The sequence below is a fragment of the Macrosteles quadrilineatus genome, unplaced genomic scaffold (assembly GCF_028750875.1).
Source record: "Macrosteles quadrilineatus isolate MER2022 unplaced genomic scaffold, UCM_ALF_1.0 Scaffold_2__2_contigs__length_208266976, whole genome shotgun sequence".
Lineage (NCBI taxonomy): Eukaryota > Metazoa > Arthropoda > Insecta > Hemiptera > Cicadellidae > Macrosteles > Macrosteles quadrilineatus.
This window is the reverse complement of record NW_026542595.1, coordinates 67365906-67384716: the sequence shown is the minus strand read 5'-3', so window position 1 is coordinate 67384716 and position 18811 is coordinate 67365906. Positions and strand designations below refer to the sequence as shown.

Here is an 18811-nt window from a genome sequence, read left to right as displayed (position 1 = left end):
GCGTGCTAATATTTTGATGAATGCCTTGAATACATAACTTTTTTTCTCGTCTCGTTCAACCAATAGTCCAGAATTTGAGGAATTACCCCCAAAGAGGCAACAAAAAGGATGCTTAAAAGCTTGCTAACAGATGAGGCAGCACAGTACTTCAGTTTTTATGGTTTAAAGCAGAAGAATCCTTTTACGAAGCTAAAGATAAAGGATGCGATGTTCAGTAAGTAAATATTTGAATGCAATATCAGGAATTACAAAAGGGCACTAAGTACTGCTTTTTACAAAAATCGCCTAGTCAAATTTTATATAGCATATAAATACACAATATTCTTCCTAGCATACCAATTCAATGTGTAACATTGAAATTTATTAAACAAAATTTAACCTCAGTTTTGAAAAACTAAATTTGACCTGACGGGGTTTCTATTGGACGGATTTAAAAACATTATTTTGCTTGAATAGATTTTAGTATGTAGATTGATACATTTGTACTTTTGTGCCCAAAATATATTTTCATGGAACTAAAATATATTTGCCTACGCCACTAAAATACTGTACCACAACATGAATACATAAGAATCTATTTATAAGTAAGACGAGTTAGATTAAAATATAAAACAATTATACGTGGGTTTATGAATTTGATTGATTTTATTTGTTATGTTTCAGAGAGTGTCAAAATGAATTTCATAAACTGCACAGTCTCGGAAATACAATAGCAGCCACTGGAAGTCCACCCATTACCGCCCATACATTTGTGTCCATATGATATCTATTAGAGATGTGGGTACTCAGGTTTACTAGACATAAAACACACATCTATTAAACGTCTTTACAACGTTAAATTGGTGACATATAAACGTTGATAAGAGGTTTATTAGATGTTGATGTCCAAAGTGATAACACCTAATAGATATCGTCATTAGACACATTGCACTAGTTACACAAATAACTATTGTGTAACTAGTATGCGAAGTCGTATTAAGAAAATTTGATGCTCGATTTAAAACTTGTGTTAAAAAATGTTAAAATATAAGCATTTCAGAAGTGTGAGTACTAACAACTAAAGAATACCGAGAACCATTTAAGAAAAAAACAGATGCATAAATATCCACGAGAACCAAGGAGCATTCGATAGCAACAACTATGGGTTAGAGCTAAAAAAAAAATTATAAAATGAATTTTTAACGTTCACATCAATTTAGACCAGCTCCGCACAATCCACAGTCTAGGATATCACATTCCAGTGAATATCTCGAGTTTGGATGAGCGTAGAGAGTCAAAGCAAATCTGCAGACTTTGCAAATTTCGATTTACCAATCAACATAGTTATTGTTATAAATACATAGTTTTACTGTTACAGAGAAGGTAATAAGGTGTGATTATACAGGGTGTTGAAAATGTCTGGAACCAACATTATATCTGGTGAGTGGTTAAAGAAAAACAAATGATATTTTGTGTACGGATATACTATGGTTTTACCTATCTTTTAGTGCCTTATGAAAATTTTTACCACTTATGAAACGTCTAGGGAACGTCCTGTGGAGGATGTAGTAAAAAGTTTTAATGGAAGCCTATGGTAAATGATACATCATTTTAAAGGCCATTTTTGTCTGAGTAAGGAGCCACAAGTTTCATCTCAAAAGGACCACCCTAGCAAAAATGGCGACTGTTTGAAATTTAAAAAACCACTTATAGGGAACGGAATTTTTAAATTTCAAACAGTCGCCATTTTCGCTAGGGTGGTCCTTTTGAGATGAAACTTGTGGCTCCTTACTCAGAAAAAAATGGCCTTTAAAATGATGTATCATTTACCATAGGCTTCAATGAAAACTTATTACTGCATCCTCCACAGGACGTTCCCTATAAGTGGTAAAAATTTTCATAAGGCACCAAAAGATAGGTAAAACCATAGTATATCCGTACACAAAATATCAGTTGTTTTTCTTTAACCACTCACGAGATATAATGTTGGTTCCAGACATTTTCAACACCCTGTATAATCAAAATGTTAATAGCTTAGTACAAACACAGATATCACATTCCAGTGAATATCTCGAGTTTGAATGAGCGTAGAGAGTCAAAGCAAATCTGCAGACTTTGCAAATTTCGATTTACCAATCAACATAGTTATTGTTATAAATACATAGTTTTACTGTTACAGAGAAGGTTATACGGTGTGATTATATAATCAAAATGTTAATAGCTTAGTACAAACACACACACTATTTGCTAAATATAATTAAAATGTATCCCTAAACAAGTACACTACAAAAATTAACATGTGAACATTAAATTTATTGTTTTTTTTTAATTTTCTCCTTAATAAATCCTTTATTAGAGTTCAAATAAAGATGGAACAATTTTAAGAAAACGAGATGACAGATGGGAGGATATAAAATGAACACAATACATGAAAATGAAATTGGACTTCTGTGTAAATGATAACAGCTAATGTTTAGTAAAAATGTTCGTCTTAAATATAGTAAAGTGAGAAAAGTGTATAACTGGTCTAGAAGCATAATATGTATTTATTGTTTTATACTATTATGTTATCATGTGGCTTACTAAAAAAGTACCCACTCGTTTCCGTTCTAAATACTAATAGTTCTGACTTAAATAGTTCAGACAAGAGTCACACAAAATTAACATTCACACTTTTTAACATTATAGGTTATGGACATAGTTCCACAATAGTCATGGATAAGCTAACCCAAGGGATCACGTTAACACAAAACTCAACTTAAAAGAGTCCATTATGTATACAGGAAGGATTAAAATATCCTTAAATTCAGCTTGAAACTCATCTAGATTTAATTAATTGAGTAATAGCATTGAGTATTGGACACAAAAGATAATACTTTATAACATTCAAGATAAACTAAATTATTACGAAAGGGCAACACTGCCATGCCTGAAAAAATCCATGTGGTTGTTTTGTAATAAAAGGTTATATTAAAATTTAAAGAATTCAAAACTCGTACTCGTTAAATGCTCAATGTTTGAATATTGAAGAGAGAATGTGTATTTTCAACACAATGGAAGCTCTGGGAATATTGAAAAGCACACTCTCTGCCAAACAGAGTACGCGGGTTTTAACTTACTAATGACCTTACTTTACTTTCCGTCTCGTAAATTTTAAAAGTTCATAATTTAATTTGCTTATTTCAGTACAACATTTTTTAATATGCATTTAGGTACCGTAAATTCCTGACATTTTAAATGGAAATGTAGAAGTAAATTTTAATATTTTCAAACAAAAATAAAACTAATCATATATATGGAATCAGGTTGGTCAAAAATACTGTTTAACCACAACATATAAGGATAAAGTAGAACATTAAGTTACATTTAAAACTGGGAATAAAAATAAAAATTAGAAGAACGGACACCCTATCATATTGCCGGTTAAATCCATGCAAGTCCTCCACAGTCAGAAATGTAAGAATGTTGAGGTAGGCGAATGTTACGCCTTGTTGTAGACGTCTAGAAATAAAGTAAATGGTTTCGCAACAGCGATACAAAGATTTTCCTAACATAAAGGAGGAAGGTTTTATGTGCCAGATTCGAGCGTCGCTAACAAGGAATCTTCATTTTACCTCCCAATTCTACTTCGACATTTCCCCTGGTGAAAATCTCTCCTATTGAAACCAGTTTTTTTTAAATTTTAATTTAAGAAACTGCGGCAGTTCAATTTTATGAAGTAACTATAAACAGATAGGTTATGTGAATAAATAAAATACTAATCTAATAATTACTGTAAATTAGAACTCCATTGTGCAAAAAAAGGAAAAAATTAAATTTACAACAATTTGTTATATGTAATTATAATAAATCATATTTAAACTAATCAATAGTTAATCTTTATGCTAACTAAAAAAAGCCAGTGACATTATATTGCCGTTGAATTAGCCCCTAAACTTCACAAATTAAATTAGAGATATAAAATGTTCCTAGGAAATATTACTTTTATACAGTTTTACCTTATATTGCCATTTATAAATAAGTAATGTGAAAATTAATTAAAACTATCAATGCTACATTCAAATTATTCTTTCACTTTCATAGTCCGAGACTGTGTACAACTAACGATACACAATAAGAAATAAGTAAATGGTCAAATTATATTAGCAGAAATGTCAACAAATTAAAAATGTAAGTTCATTGTGATATTTGTAAAATTTACCATACAATCATACAAAAACACCAATCAATAAGCATGTTAAAACATAATATACCTCATTTGTTATTCATTTAAATTCTACATTTCTTTATTAACATATGGTTTAACTAAAAGTAACGAATTCACACATTCACTAGGTTTTGAAGTAGAAAAACACAAATCCCATAAACAAATTAAGTGACTTGGAACTATCAGCTGCTATCAACTATATAAGTTTAAACTACAAATGTCACCAAACCGTGACAAGTCACTGCCACCTTTTACATTTTCTGTGTCAAGACCAAGTATGTTACAACAAAGGAGGGTCGAGGTAGCTTTGTGTCACCATTAGATACCAGATATCGTCGTCGTATGTCTCCTCAGTTTTCATAACATTTGTCACCAAACTGACACATGTTATAACCACTTCTCACATTTCCCATGATAACCAAGTTAGTTTAAACGAGTGTACACGTTTTTTTTTTGTTATTTCGTATAAGACAAAACATTTAGCTCTTTAATTCGTAACTAAATTCTAAACCGTGTAGGCTAGTTTTAATGATAGAAAACATTATAATGATCAAGGATATAAATATAGAACACAATTTTAAGATATATTTGTTAAGTGTCTTAGAAACATATTTTACAAAGAGTAATTAATCAGTTTAAGTTTAGAAAAGGACACAACACTACGAGACAAAATAAATGTTTAAAATTGAGCACCTCAAAATATGCTCCTAAGGTTTGTGTAATACAATAACAAATAGTAGTTATTAATTTGTTGTTGGATTTTTTTACCTCCAGACAATGAAAATACAAAACATAAAAATGGAAATTTAACAGATTCTTGTGTATCAAAATGCACTAATGAAAGGATTTATAGAATGAAGAACATCAAAACATGTTTCTGGTTTGAACAGTGAATCTAATAACACAACAATGAAAACAAAACACAGTAATTGAAATGTAATTACACTTAGATGGTATTGTGGCGTGGAAGACTATCATTCCGCCAATACATCAAGAACAAGCGCCCAGGTACAATAAATGCTCATAAAGTTATATGAGCTGTGCACACATGATGGGTAGATATTAAATATTATAGTATACTGCGGAAAAGGGATCATGATTGTGGATGAGAAATCCCACACATTTTCTGTGGCCACATGTCTAATGCAAGATTACCTACACGAGGGTCACTCACTGTTACTTGACAACTTTTATAACAGTGTTGAACTAACGTAACATCTGATGGCCAACGAAACCAATATTTGTGGTATGTTGCAGGCTGCAAGATCGGGAAATCCACGAATCATTGTAGATGAAAAACTGAACAAAGGAGAATACATTAGCCGCCAGAAAGGTGACACTACTGTCTTAAAATGGAAGGACAAAAGAAACGCTCTGATGATATCGACCACAAATGGACCAGGACTTCCTTCGATGGTAAAAAATTACAACAAGCACATGAGCGGAATCGACAGAAGCGATCAAATGATCGCATACTTCTCTACGCCTAGAAAATCTCTGAGATGGTACTTGAAGCTTTTTTTTCATTTGGTCGATGCAGCATTGTGGAATGGACATGACATTCCAAAATCACAGGAACAACCTTTTCTTATGTTTTGTTCCGGTACAAAGTAATAACCAGATATATTCAACTGGCTGCTGCAATCCCTCGTCGCCCAAGCGGAGCAAGTGAACATTCACTTATCAAGATGAATAATAGACTGAGATGCCGTCAATGCAAGATCAGAAATAACAAGAGGACCCAAACAGTCTATAAATGCAGTGTTTGCAAGGATAAAAAGGAAAATTTTATTGGACTTTGCCCCACACCCTGCTTTGCAGAATGGCACAAAAACTAATTCACTGTAGACTCCAGTACAGAAATAGCAGTAAATGTTATTTTGTAATTGTTCTCCTTTGAAGTGAAGTTTTATAACAAAGAAATGTATTACTCTCAATAAAATAATGGTGTTTTATATATACTGTCATTTTTATTTTCCTCTTTCATTTTTTTGTAATGTTGCCATGTAAAATTTATTTTTATGTTATTAGAGCAAAAAATAATTCTCTGACTATGAATTACACTTATTTTACACTATGCACATTACGTTTTCACCAAAATCACATTTTGGTCTGTGGGTAAGAAATATATAAATATATATTGGTCTGCAGTAACGGACCGATATTTTGACAGCTGGTCTATAAAATGAGAATCCCTGCGGCTCATATGAGCCATCGGTAGCCAACGTGAAATAATGAAATACGAGGCTCTAGCTCTAGCCATCTAAGTTCATCTGATCATGCTAGAGAAACTTCATTACTTTTGAACTAAACTGGCATTGCACAAGGGCATTCTATCGAAACTCCTGAGATAAGTCATCTTGAAGGTCCATCTTGTAGCTGCCACAATAACGTACCACTAGAAGATGAGTCAGAAGAGAACCCAAACTCAGTTAACTTTGAATTGCCAAGCACAGCTAATAATGCTGATTTGTTGCACAGGAGCAATTCTGATCTTCCTCTGGAACATGGGTGTCAATCCGGTGATCTCGCTTTCGATGGCTACCTTGACATATCAGTAACAAGTAGCAATCCTGTACTGACCACCATGATTGATTTTTTTAATGATGAAGTGAATGACTTTAACTCCAATACCGACACAATTCAAGCGAACCAGCAATAGAAAAACGATCATCCAACTAAAGAGACAAAACAAGTTAAAGAAGATTCTGTTCCTAAACAAAATTCAGCCTGTACCACACCTAAATCAAGTAAATTTAGAGCAAAAGCAATTAGCCCAGCTTTTGCTGTCTATCTGTTGTGGCCCTCTGATGAGTCTCCAGTAAAAAAGCAGGGGAAAACTTGGAAAAAACTTAAACTTCCAGATGCAGTAGGGGCTGGGGCTTGGGTAGAATATTGGCAAAACCAAAAGAAGATAAAATTGATGAAAGAAGAGAATAAAAGAAAAAGACTCGAAAGAAAAAAGTAAGAGAAGAAGAACATAGATGAAAGCAAATAGAGAAAAAAGCCAAACAAGAACAATCGAAAAAGAAAAGAAAAAAGAAAGAGCGCAGTTCATCTCCTGAAGAGGACGAAGAAAATAATTGCCTGACAGATATAAAAGATCACTCGGACATAGAAGACATTGTTGACTTATTAGAACCTAGAACTCCTACACCCACAGAGGAACTTAAGTCTTCTAAAATATGGGCGAATAATGTTTTGTATCGTATGCCTACCTAGCCTATTTAAGTGTTTGCCCACAGTTTTTTTAAACTGTTCAAGCCTTATTTAATACCTTTGTTGGAGTGAATTTTATAAAAAAGGTCTTAGTAGATGGTATATAATGTATTAGATGATATTTAATCATTTATTATTTACTGGTCGGAAAATGGCACCAAGTTGGTTAGTAATTAATTGGCGAAAGTGGTTGAATTTTTTTGTAGAGAATGAAATTAAATGGAGATTATAAGAGGGAGAAAAAAATGAACACACTTTTGGGATAGGAGAACAAGCACTGTTTTTTATTTACTTTTTTATACACAACATGTGTTAGCAATAGAGAATAATTTAATTTGATTAAGAACACATGTTAGTTGCAAGGAAAAGAGATGTACATTAAATAAAACATAGAGTGTTAAATAATATGAATGGTTAAAGTTTACTGAACATACCGGGGGCCTTGAATCCCCAGTGGATTCAACAAAAACAGTTCACGAATCCACAGTTGGCAGGGGAAACACTTTGTGGGCAGATCTTCTGAGGTTGCCACTTGATGTTTTTAAGTCTATCACTCGCACAACCCCATCAGCCCCTGGATGAACTGCTGTAATTCGAGCGAGAGGCCACGAGAGAGGTGGTGAGTCCATATGTACCAAAACAAGGTCACCCACTTCAAGATTTTTTGATTTCCGAGTCCACTTGGTACGTTGTTGCAAGTTGTTTAAGTATTCTAGGTGCCATCTATGCCATATGCGTTGATGAAATGCTTGAACTAGCTGCCATTGCTTGAGACGGTTTTCAGGAACTGTCAGGAGATTAGGTTCAGGTACTGCTGTGAGGGGTGCACCAATCAGGAAGTGTCCGGGAGTCAGTGCTGCGAGATCCGAAGGATCATTTGAAAGAGGTGTCAGTGGTCGGGAATTGAGCATTGCTTCGATTTGGGTCAACAATGTGATGAATTCAATGAGTGTTAAGACTGAGTTTCCCATTACTCGACGGAGATGATGTTTCACATTCTTTACAGACGATTCCCACAATCCTCCTTGATGCGGAGCGGCTGGTGGATTAAAATGAAAATTGATGCCTTTAAGTGAAGAGAATCGTTGAATCTTCCGTTTGGAGTCTTGACAATAAAGAGATTTTTCAACAATCTTGCGTAGGGTAGAGTCAGCACCAATGAAGTTGGACCCACAATCCGAGTAAATGTCGGAAGAATGTCCTCTGCGAGATACAAATCGAGTCATTGCAGCAATGAAAGATTCAGTCGTTAGGTCTGTTACTACTTCCAAATGTACAGCTTTCGTGACGAGGCAGATGAAAGTACAAAAGTATGACTTTATGTGTCTCACTGCCTTGAGGTTGAAGATTTTTACAGTAAAAGGTCCTGCATAATCTATGCCGGTGTGGAGGAAAGGTCGAGCAGGAGTTACACGAGACTGAGGGAGATCAGCCATGAGAGGACACACATTTCTAGGTTTGACTTTGAAACATCTGACACATTTATGGATACGAGAGCGTATGGCACAACGGGCAGACAGTATCCAAACATGTTTGTAAAGTAATGCTTGAGTAAGCTGAGGGCCTGAATGAAGATTGTAGATATGGTAGTGGTCAATGAGAAGATTTACCACATGATGCTTTTTTGGCAGAATAATGGGATGTCGAGCATCTTCAGGAAGTGATGTCTGAGAAAGACGTCCTCCAACACGCAATAATCCAAATGAGTCAATGAAAGGTGAAAGACGTTGTAAACGAGTGGAGCAAAATGATTTCCGTTTGAGGCAGTTGATTTCTTCTGTGAATACTTCTTTTTGTACAAGTTTAAAAATGTGATATTTTGTGTCTTTCAGTTCCTGTGTTGAGATGAAACCTTGGCGTTTTTCAGAACCTTTACAGTTGTGTATGAAACGAAGGACGTAAGCAAAAATCCTAAGAAGTCGTTCCCATGAAGAATATTTAATGAGAAGATTGGTCAGCGTAGATTCAGTGGTAGTTGACACAAGTACAGTTAGAGGAGTGTGTTTTACTTCATCTAATGTTGAGATATCTGTAGGTGAAAAAGTTACATCAGGCCAGTTTGAAGGGGGAAGAGAAAGCCAAGAAGGCCCTGACCACCAAAGGGGGTGAGACACAAGCTCAGTGGCTAGAATACCTCTTGAAGCACAATCAGCAGGGTTTTCCTTGCTAGGGATGTAACGCCAACAGTGATAGGGGACAAGTTCTTGTGTTTGGGCGACTCTGTTAGCCACGAATGTTTTCAGCCTGTAAGATGGAGTTTGAAGCCATGTCAAGGTTACTGAAGAATCACACCACAAATAACATTGGTTGAGTGAAATTAAGGGTTTGAATGAAGAACAACAGAAGTTTACGAGTTGAGCTAATAAGTGGGCAGCGCAGAGTTCTAATCGTGGAAGAGTCACCTTCTTGAGAGGGGCGACTCTAGTTTTAGATAAAACCATACGTGTAGTCACTTCTCCGTTGGGTTGGGAACATCGTACATAGACAACAGCTGAAAACCCACGTTCAGAGGCGTCTGAGAAGCCGTGAAGTTCAACACTAGAATTTGGAGAGATTTTCAATGCTCTAGGGATCTGAATGTCTGCAAGTGCTGGTATCGCTGAGATAAAGTTACTCCAAATTGCACTATGTTCTGGAGTGAGAGGTTCATCCCATTGTAGACCGGTCGTCCAGAGAAGTTGAATAAAACATTTCGCTGTCATAGTACATGGGCTAAGAAATCCACAAGGATCGTATATTTTAGCGACTAGACTGAGAACGTGACGTTTAGTTAGTGTTTTTGGCGGTAGGTTGAGATGAAATGAAAAATTGTCCGAGTCTGGAGACCAGTGTAGGCCAAGAATTGAGAAATGGGGATCAGGTGTATTTTCAAGAAAGACTGGAGAGTCTTTATGAGTGTCTGGAAGAGACTGAAGAAGCTCGGGAGAATTTGAAGTCCATTTTCGAAGTTCAAAGTGTCCACGGTTGAGTAGTTGAATGAGTTGATTTTGAAGGTTCTTTGCTTCATCTACCGTGTCTGCTCCAGTTACAATGTCGTCTACGTAAGTCTGAGTGCGCAAGACATTTGCTGCTTCAGGGAAGTCTTTACCTTCGTCTTCAGCTAACTGGTGGAGGGTACGAATCGCTAAGTAGGGTGAGCTATTTACTCCAAAAGTCACTCGAGTGAGTTTGTATGTGGATATATCTTCAGAGGGATTGTCACGCCACAAGACGAGTTGGAACAGTTGATCGGAAGGTTTGATTAAGATTTGAAGATACATTTGGCGAATATCGCAAGTGAAAACGATATTGTGTGTTCTGAAATGTAGAAATATATCACAAATGTTGGTCTGTAATTTAGGGCCGGTCATGAGAGAATCATTGAGGGAAATTCCAGAGCTGGTTTTGCAGCTTGCATCATAAACGATTCGGAGTTTAGTTGAGGTACTGGATGTTTTCACAACTGCATGGTGTGGCAAGAAATAGTGAGGAGAGTTGATATCTAGATGAGGTAGTTTTACCATATGACCTTGAGAGATGTGTTCATTTATATTGTCAGAGTAAGCTTTATACAAATCAGGAGAGAGTGAAAAACGTCGTTCAAGTGAGTGAAAACGTCGTTCTGCGATGAGTTTGGAAGATCCTAAAGGTGGATGATTTTCTTTAAATGGTAGCTGAACTAAGTAACGGCCATTTTCGTCCCTAGAGTGGGTAGCTTTAAACAGATCTTCACACTGTTGCTCTTCAACCGATATCTTTGAGGGTACAGATAATTCCTCTAATTTCCAAAATTTCTGTAGAGAGTTATGCAATTCGTTGTCAACCGTTGAGAGCAGAGAGATGGATGGAGTGTTGGCAGGCTGGGAATCGGTTGAACAAGGTGCATTCCCCATAACAACAAAGCCAAAGTGAGTTCCCATCATGTTAGGCATGTTAGGGCCGAGAGAATAGTTTTCATTCGTTAAAAGAAGAGGGAAGAGAGAAGCTCCGATCAGCATGTCAATGGGCCCTGATAAGTGGAAGCTGGGATCAGCAAGGGGGTAAGGTTTTACTTTCAATAGAACTCTTTGTGATATTTGAGATCTAGGGAGATTGACAGATATTTTATCAAGTATGTGCACTTCATGGTTGGATGCAACTAATTTTCCTGCCAGTGTGTTAACAGTGAGGTTCACAATACCCTTTGTGAGAGTTGGAGATTGAGAAAGACCAACTACTTGTAAGTTGGATTTGAAACGAGGTGCATTCAGTAGTTGAGCAGCTTTTTCACTAATAAAATCACACATGCTGCCACTATCAATCAATGCTCTGAACACATGAGAAACGTTATTTTGAGCAGTAACTTTAACCAGTGTTGTGCCTAAAATTACAGTTTTAGGGATTTGATTAGCAGGACTGGCTTCCTGTGAGCAAAGAGATACGGTAGGTTTTTCATTCGAAACATGAGTGGTTGATGGTTGTGATGATGTAGAACCTTGAGATGTCTTGTCATGTTCAAAATGAAGTAAGGTGTGATGACGTTTGTGGCATTTGAAGCAAGATGCTTTAGACTTACATGTTTTAACATCATGTTTTCCGAGGCAAGAGACACATCTGTTGTTGTCCTTTACGGTTTTAAAACGTTCATTTGAAGAAAGAGAGAGAAAGCTAGGACAAGCATAAACCTTGTGGCCAGTTGATGAGCAGACAAAGCAGGGAAATGAGAAAGGATTTTTTGAGTTGTCTTGATTTGATGGAGTTGGAGTAGAGACCATTGTAACTTTCTGAGCTTGAATGAAAGAGGGCTTGGATGTGAAAGATTTGGGTTTAAAATTTGAATTGTGGTTGTTCGTACTTTGAGCAAACTTGGTATGTAACACAGCGTCTTCCATTTGGTTACACTCTTGATTAAGAAATTTGACTATTTCGACTACTTCTGGTAGAGAATGTGTTTCGCATTTTATATTAATTCTAAAAGCCTCTAGTTGTTTTAGAAGGTCATTGTCTAGTTTTCGTAAGAGTATGGTGGACAACAGAGGGTTAGAGTTAGAAGTAATGTCACAGTCAAGAGCTTTAAGTGCTTCTGTGTGTTCATAAAACAAGTTGAGGAACGTTCTGAGACATTTGTTTGAGGTAGAGGAAATGTCCGGTAGGTCGATCAGTTTGTTGAGGTGAAGTGTAGTTAACCTTCGGGTGTTGTGGTATCTGTCTCTGAGGAGCTGATAGGCAATTGAGTAATTGGCTGAAGTGATACTGAAAGCTTTTACGAGATTTAGTGGTTCATTTTTGAGCACGCTGAGAAGATATTGAAATTTAGTGACGTTTGAAATGCTTTCATTCAGATGGATGCTAGTGTCAAATAAGTTGATGAAACTTACCCACTGTAGAGGAGAACCATCAAACGTGATGAGGTCTAGTTTTGGGAGTCTTACGTGAGCAGATGATGAAGCTGAGATGTCACTAATTCTTGTTGAATCTTTACTTTCTTCTGGAACATCTTGCGGCTGCTGTTGGAGAAGGGCTTCAATCTGAGACTTGGCTTCGACGAATAGCAGTCGCAGTTTGTCTTCAGTGTCACTTACTGCATCCAAATCTAATTCTTCTGATATATGTTCCAAGGCTCTTTCCAGGTAATTTTCATAGGCTTCATGTTTCTTTTCTAACTGGTTCGAGAAGTTGTTTAAAGTTCTGATTTGTATCACTGACAAGATTGAGGGGGAAAGTGTTTCAAGCTCTTGTACAGATTTGAGAATCTTTTCAAAAGAATTTTGTATGAGAAGGGTTGATTTGTTGAAGTTTGAGAGTGAAATTGATCTGGTAGCCATATTGGACAAAACAGATGGAGTGAAACTTTACTAAGAATTAGATAGAGTTTGTGACACTATGAGAGTGGGGAGAAACATAAAGAGATTGAATGATAAAATAAAGATATTTCGATAGCTTGAAAGTGTTCTGAAAATTGAATCCAAAGACTGAAATTCAAAATCCGGCTCGATTAGGACCAATGAATGTTTTTGTAGAGAATGAAATGAAATGGAGATTATAAGAGGGAGAAAAAATGAACACACTTTTGGGATAGGAGAACAAGCACTGTTTTTTATTTACTTTTTTATACACAACATGTGTTAGCAATAGAGAATAATTTAATTTGATTAAGAACACATGTTAGTTGCAAGGAAAAGAGATGTACATTAAATAAAACATAGAGTGTTAAATAATATGAATGGTTAAAGTTTACTGAACAGTGGTCGGTAAATGGTGATTTTGCAACAATTTTTACAGGATTTTTGTAAAGTTAACAAGTCTTAACTGGTTGGAATGTGGTGCATTCACCCTATTTCACTGAAGGTTCTTCGGTCAAAAAAAGTAGAATAACGTAATTAGAATTGAGTAAATATATATATATAAGACTAAATTCCATATCCAAGATGTAATCAAATTTATGTTTTCGTATTTAGCGATACAGTATCTTTAACTTAATTGATTAAAACTTCGATATCTCAAATCAAACCCTTTATTTCTAGAAGTATTTTAAGACCAAGACATATAAAATAACTTTAAAAAAATTAATTTATGTATGATTGATTGCAGTCAAGTACTAAAACGGTTACAATTATTTTTTGATTCGTGATTCAGCAGTGTGCTTTAGATAGTATCTTAATAATCAATAGCTCAAATGAAAGCTGGTATTTCAATAAAGGTTTTTAGACCAAAACATATTGGGTAATGTTATTAGAACTGCTGCAATACATCTTTAATTGAAGTAAAAAATCAAAAAATCAAATTTTTATTTTTTCGTCAAGTAACACATAAGATATAATAATGATAATGCTTGATGATAAATATGTGCTTGCACAGCTTTATTTTTAAGATCAACATTATGAAAATCGGTCGGGAAGAAGAGCCAAACGAACTCGAAAAAAAACAACAAATTTAACTCCCATAAAAAATGTACTGGGAGGCAGTTTGTGCATAACTTGAAATATAGGTCAAAATGAATGCCGATGCTTGATAGAAAATCTTTGGTACGTCCTTTAGTTCAATGCCAAATTATGAGAATCGTAGAAGAGCTAACCCAACTCGGAAAAGAAAACCAATAATTTGTATAGATAGCATGGCAATAATTGGTTTACCAGTATGCATAATCTAATCATACGAAACATGATAATTTAACTTCTTATTGTTATATTGTTATTTAATTGAGTTTTCTTTGAATAAATGTTGTTGTTAACAATTTGCATTTGTGTTTAAAAAGTGTTCCTTATTGTATGTTAAGTGTGTGATTCTAATGTTATGTGCTTAATCTGTACCATTAATATTAGTGAGTAAAGTGGTGTATGGGTTTCATAACCATTATTTTACTAGAGCCCGTTGTATTTAACCACAACGGGTACTGTTGCTAGTCAACAATAAACTACAACCTACGGGGTCTAAATTCATCCAAGCAAATAGAAAGTAGTAAATTTTGAAACTAGGTATAATGTGACATAAAATCATTTATCCCTAGAGTGAATGGTGTCGTGCCAGAAGCGACCGTGCCAGAAGCGACCCGTGCCGCTAGCGACCCACCAATTTTCTACCGTGCCGCTAGCGACCCAAGAATTTGGAGCGGGAGGCGAGAATGAATTAACGCCGATTCAACTTATATTCTTAACAAAAACTAAACAGAATTTCACTATAAAACCATTTAAACGATTTGCTGTCACATTAAATACATAACAAAGTACTCCTGCGCAGCAGTCCTGCAGACTAAATTTATTCCCATTTGGGGAAGAAATAATAGTCTTTTATGTAAATTGTATAGTATAATTCATACGAGTATACATTTACCAACACATATCCATAAATAAAATAAGCAAACTATAACAGTTTGTAGACTCCAGGTGCATTTATTGTAATGGGCCTATTTATTTTTTTATTCGTTCGTGTATGTGTGTGTGAAAGTTTATGGACATTAGTAAACAATGATAAGTATTTTTTTCCAACTGCAATGTTTTGACAATGGTGGATACAAGCCGAAACATGTAAACAACCTACTATTTGAGCTGTTTGTCGGATTATAAGGTATGTAAACCTATTTATCACATTAAATATTACAGCTCAGGAGCTAGAATGGAAATGAATTATAACCAAATTACTTAAATTACAAATTACATATATTTTTACGAATGGTATTTTTGCTCTCTCGGGGCATCAAAACGAAAAATAAAATAGGTCCCGGGTCTAGGTCTTTCAATGAGACCTACGGTAATAGCTTATTCCCTAAATGGAAAAGAGTATTCTAGCACAACTAAATAAAGAAGATTTTGAGGTTTCTAGTCTAGTATGGCAGCTTACAACCCCTGATGTTGTTGACCTGCTATCACGAAAAATGACTAAGACTCTACTAACTCAAAAATAATAATATGAGGCAAGAAAAGGGTAGGAATTTATTGTAGAAAAACTCTATATATTTATAATGACGAAGCTATCTATACAGCTGATGATTTAAATAAAAAAAACTCCCAAAAAATTAAAACGCTTATAAAACTTTGTTTGATTTTTTATTAAGAAAGTCCCTATTTTATTGGCTGTGTTTTCTGAACTGAAATATGTATTTCCTAAAGATCAATTTCAGTATTTCATTTCAGTTTCAAAATATGTTTTGGAAATACAATTACTTCTATTATGCAGTAAATTTGGGGGAAGGGAAGGAATCATTTATAAACATCGGAGGGCCATTTTAAACGTAATGAAATGAAATAAAATAGTCAAATGAAAACAAGCTGTTGTAATTAGGCCTACGCTTTACAACAGGCAGGACGTTGAAGAAAGAGTCCAACTATCTATTTCAAATCCTAATCCAAACATAATATGTTAACAATAATTTAACTTCATTAAACTCCAAGAGGCCACTATCTCCAAACAGGCTAGTAGCAAAAATCCAAAGTTTGACGATTCGAATGGTTTCTGCTTTTTGAATTTTGAAAATGAACAAGCATTTGACATAAAACCACATTAGGGCAGGACGACGTCTGTCGGGCCAGCTAGTGTTTTATAAATATCTATTTTTTTTTCAATTTAGAATATTTATTTACTGATAGAGGAAATTTCTCACGCACGGACAGTAGCCTATGTGAGGGGGATTTCATATTTAATGACTATGTCAGTATATTATTAGATAACTATGGCATAATTATAAAATATTCACTGACAAAGTATTGTAACATAGTATTTTACTTACTGAAATAAACATTATTTTGATTATATTTGATAAACTACCTCCATGTGAAGTTTTATTTAGATCTTTTGAGTGGTTCCCGTGCGATTAAGTAGTAGACCTATATAAACACACATCCACCATCTCATATTTACATATTTAGATAATAAATTGAAAAATAAAGAAAAGATAAGTTAATTGATTATATTGGCTCTTATAAAATGATAAAAATTCAAGACAAATTGTTTGATTAAGTTACCACACATAATTCGAGTCTATGCTAGCAGCTGGTAACTAGAGATGCTAAAACAGCTCTTTAGGCGAATATTGGGCTCTTCCAGGTGGTACATATTACTATAACAAGAATAGGATTTGTTTATAAGCCATTAACACCGATTTGAACAAAACATTGTAAACCCCTTTATCAAACAATGGGTCGCTAGTGGCACTCACGCTACTACCAGGGTCGCTTCTGGCACGATTTTTGCTGGGTCGCTTCTGGCACGGTCGCTTCCGGCACGTAATCGAGTGAATGTGTGTTTACAATGTGAAGTGAATGAATACTACACAACCGAGGATGGTGTTTGGTGATTTATACAGTATACGTCCTGGTGATGCACATTCTCCATACATCTCGCATACCAGATATGTCATGGTCTGGTGGACACATTGATAGCAAATCTGAGCAGCTTACAGTATTGGCAAATATAATATACAAGGGAGATATGTATTTAAAATACAGTAGCCGCAGAACTGATAAAATAGACGATTACTAGACCTACCGTAAATAGTACCTATTGACCATTAATTAATTACTGATTAATAGATATAATCTCCACCATTTCATCAAAATGAACTAATTATTTCCTTTAATAAATTTCTCGTTATATTTATTTTATTTGTTACTAACTTAAAATAAATTTATAACATCTATGAAACTACCATTAACTGTGCTCTGTATCAAGTCTGTCTCTGCTTATGTCATGTCAATCAATGCACTGTTTAGCGCCGAACAAATACTCGCATATTCACATCTACCTTTCTACGTACACTTGAATCATTGTGTACATTCTTTATATCTAAATGCATGTATTTTCACGATTTTCACTAAGGCCAGAGCTAATGCTATATTATTGTTATAAATATTTTTTTCCATCTTGTTTTTTTGCATGAATGTAAAAATGGAGTTTGTCCGTTGATATGTAAAATAAATACTCTTCTTCTATGTATTTTCAAGGACATGTTAATCGAGCATAGCATACCTGTGGCTAAAGTAGTTGACGAAGATAACATTTTTATTTTACGGTGTGCGTTTATACTTCCTCAATATGAGAGAAGCTTGTTATTCTTTGCAAAGATATGGAGAAGACAACATAGTCACCGAAACGGTCGTCATCTACCCTTGGAGGAGGTTAAGGAGACCTGAGCTCAATGGATCATGGGGTAAAATGGGTCAGGGATTAAGGGTTTTTAAATGAAAGTTTAAAATGGGCTTTGGGCTAGCAACCCTGATGCCCAAAATTGAGAAAAGAATCACTCACCTTACATCTCTTCAAAGAAAGAAAGCAGCCATTTTGTATTTTGGACCATCACAAGAAAATCTGAGGTTAGTACAGTACATATTAATATTTTGATTACCGCTCTAAATTGAATGTTTCTTTGAATATACGGGTGATTGATATAAGTGTGCCAGCCGTTTTATTCGAAAACTATAAGAGATATCAAAAAAAGTTAAATGGTAAGTGCCTTGGATTTTTCATTTAAAAAATTGTCAAAAAAATTATTTTAGCCGCCATTTTTCCAATATGGCCGCCAACTTTGATTTTTCTTACGGAACACCCTGTATTTTATGATGTATTCTGGTAGAAAATGTAATTTTAAGACGATTTTGTTCTTGTGATTTTTTTCATAAACCTAACCGTTTCAAAGATAATAATGGTTAAAGTTTTGAAATTTCTGCATGAGAAAGAGTTTCGATAAAGGCCTAAGCAATCATTCCAGCAGTTTTATTCGAAAACCATTCAAAATTTCACAACTTAAACCATTATTATCTTTGAAACGGTTAGGTTTATGAAAAAAATCACAAGAATAAAACCGTCTCAAAATTACATTTTCTACCAGAATACATCATAAAATACAGGGTGTTCCGTAAGAAAAATCAAAGTTGGCGGCCATATTGGAAAAATGGCGGCTAAAATAATTTTTTCGACCTTACTACAATTTTTTAAATAAAAAGTCCAAGACACTTA

General features: G+C 34.9%; 2 protein-coding genes across 2 annotated transcripts in view; both read right to left on the bottom strand.

The window, feature by feature from the left end:
- The window catches only part of LOC128987856 (soluble guanylate cyclase 88E-like), a 283796-nt gene that overhangs the window by 238176 nt on the left and 26809 nt on the right, over positions 1 to 18811 (bottom strand). The gene's annotated exons all lie outside the window — the stretch shown is intronic.
- On the bottom strand, positions 7879 to 13188 carry LOC128984364 (uncharacterized). Its single transcript, XM_054403673.1, has one exon. It carries the CDS (start codon positions 13186 to 13188, stop codon positions 7879 to 7881), a length of 5310 nt encoding a protein of 1769 aa, XP_054259648.1.

Excerpts from the sequence above, each read along its gene's own strand:
- LOC128984364 (XM_054403673.1), bottom strand. The coding sequence starts at position 13,188 with ATGGCTACCAGATCAATTTCACTCTCAAACTTCAACAAATCAACCCTT.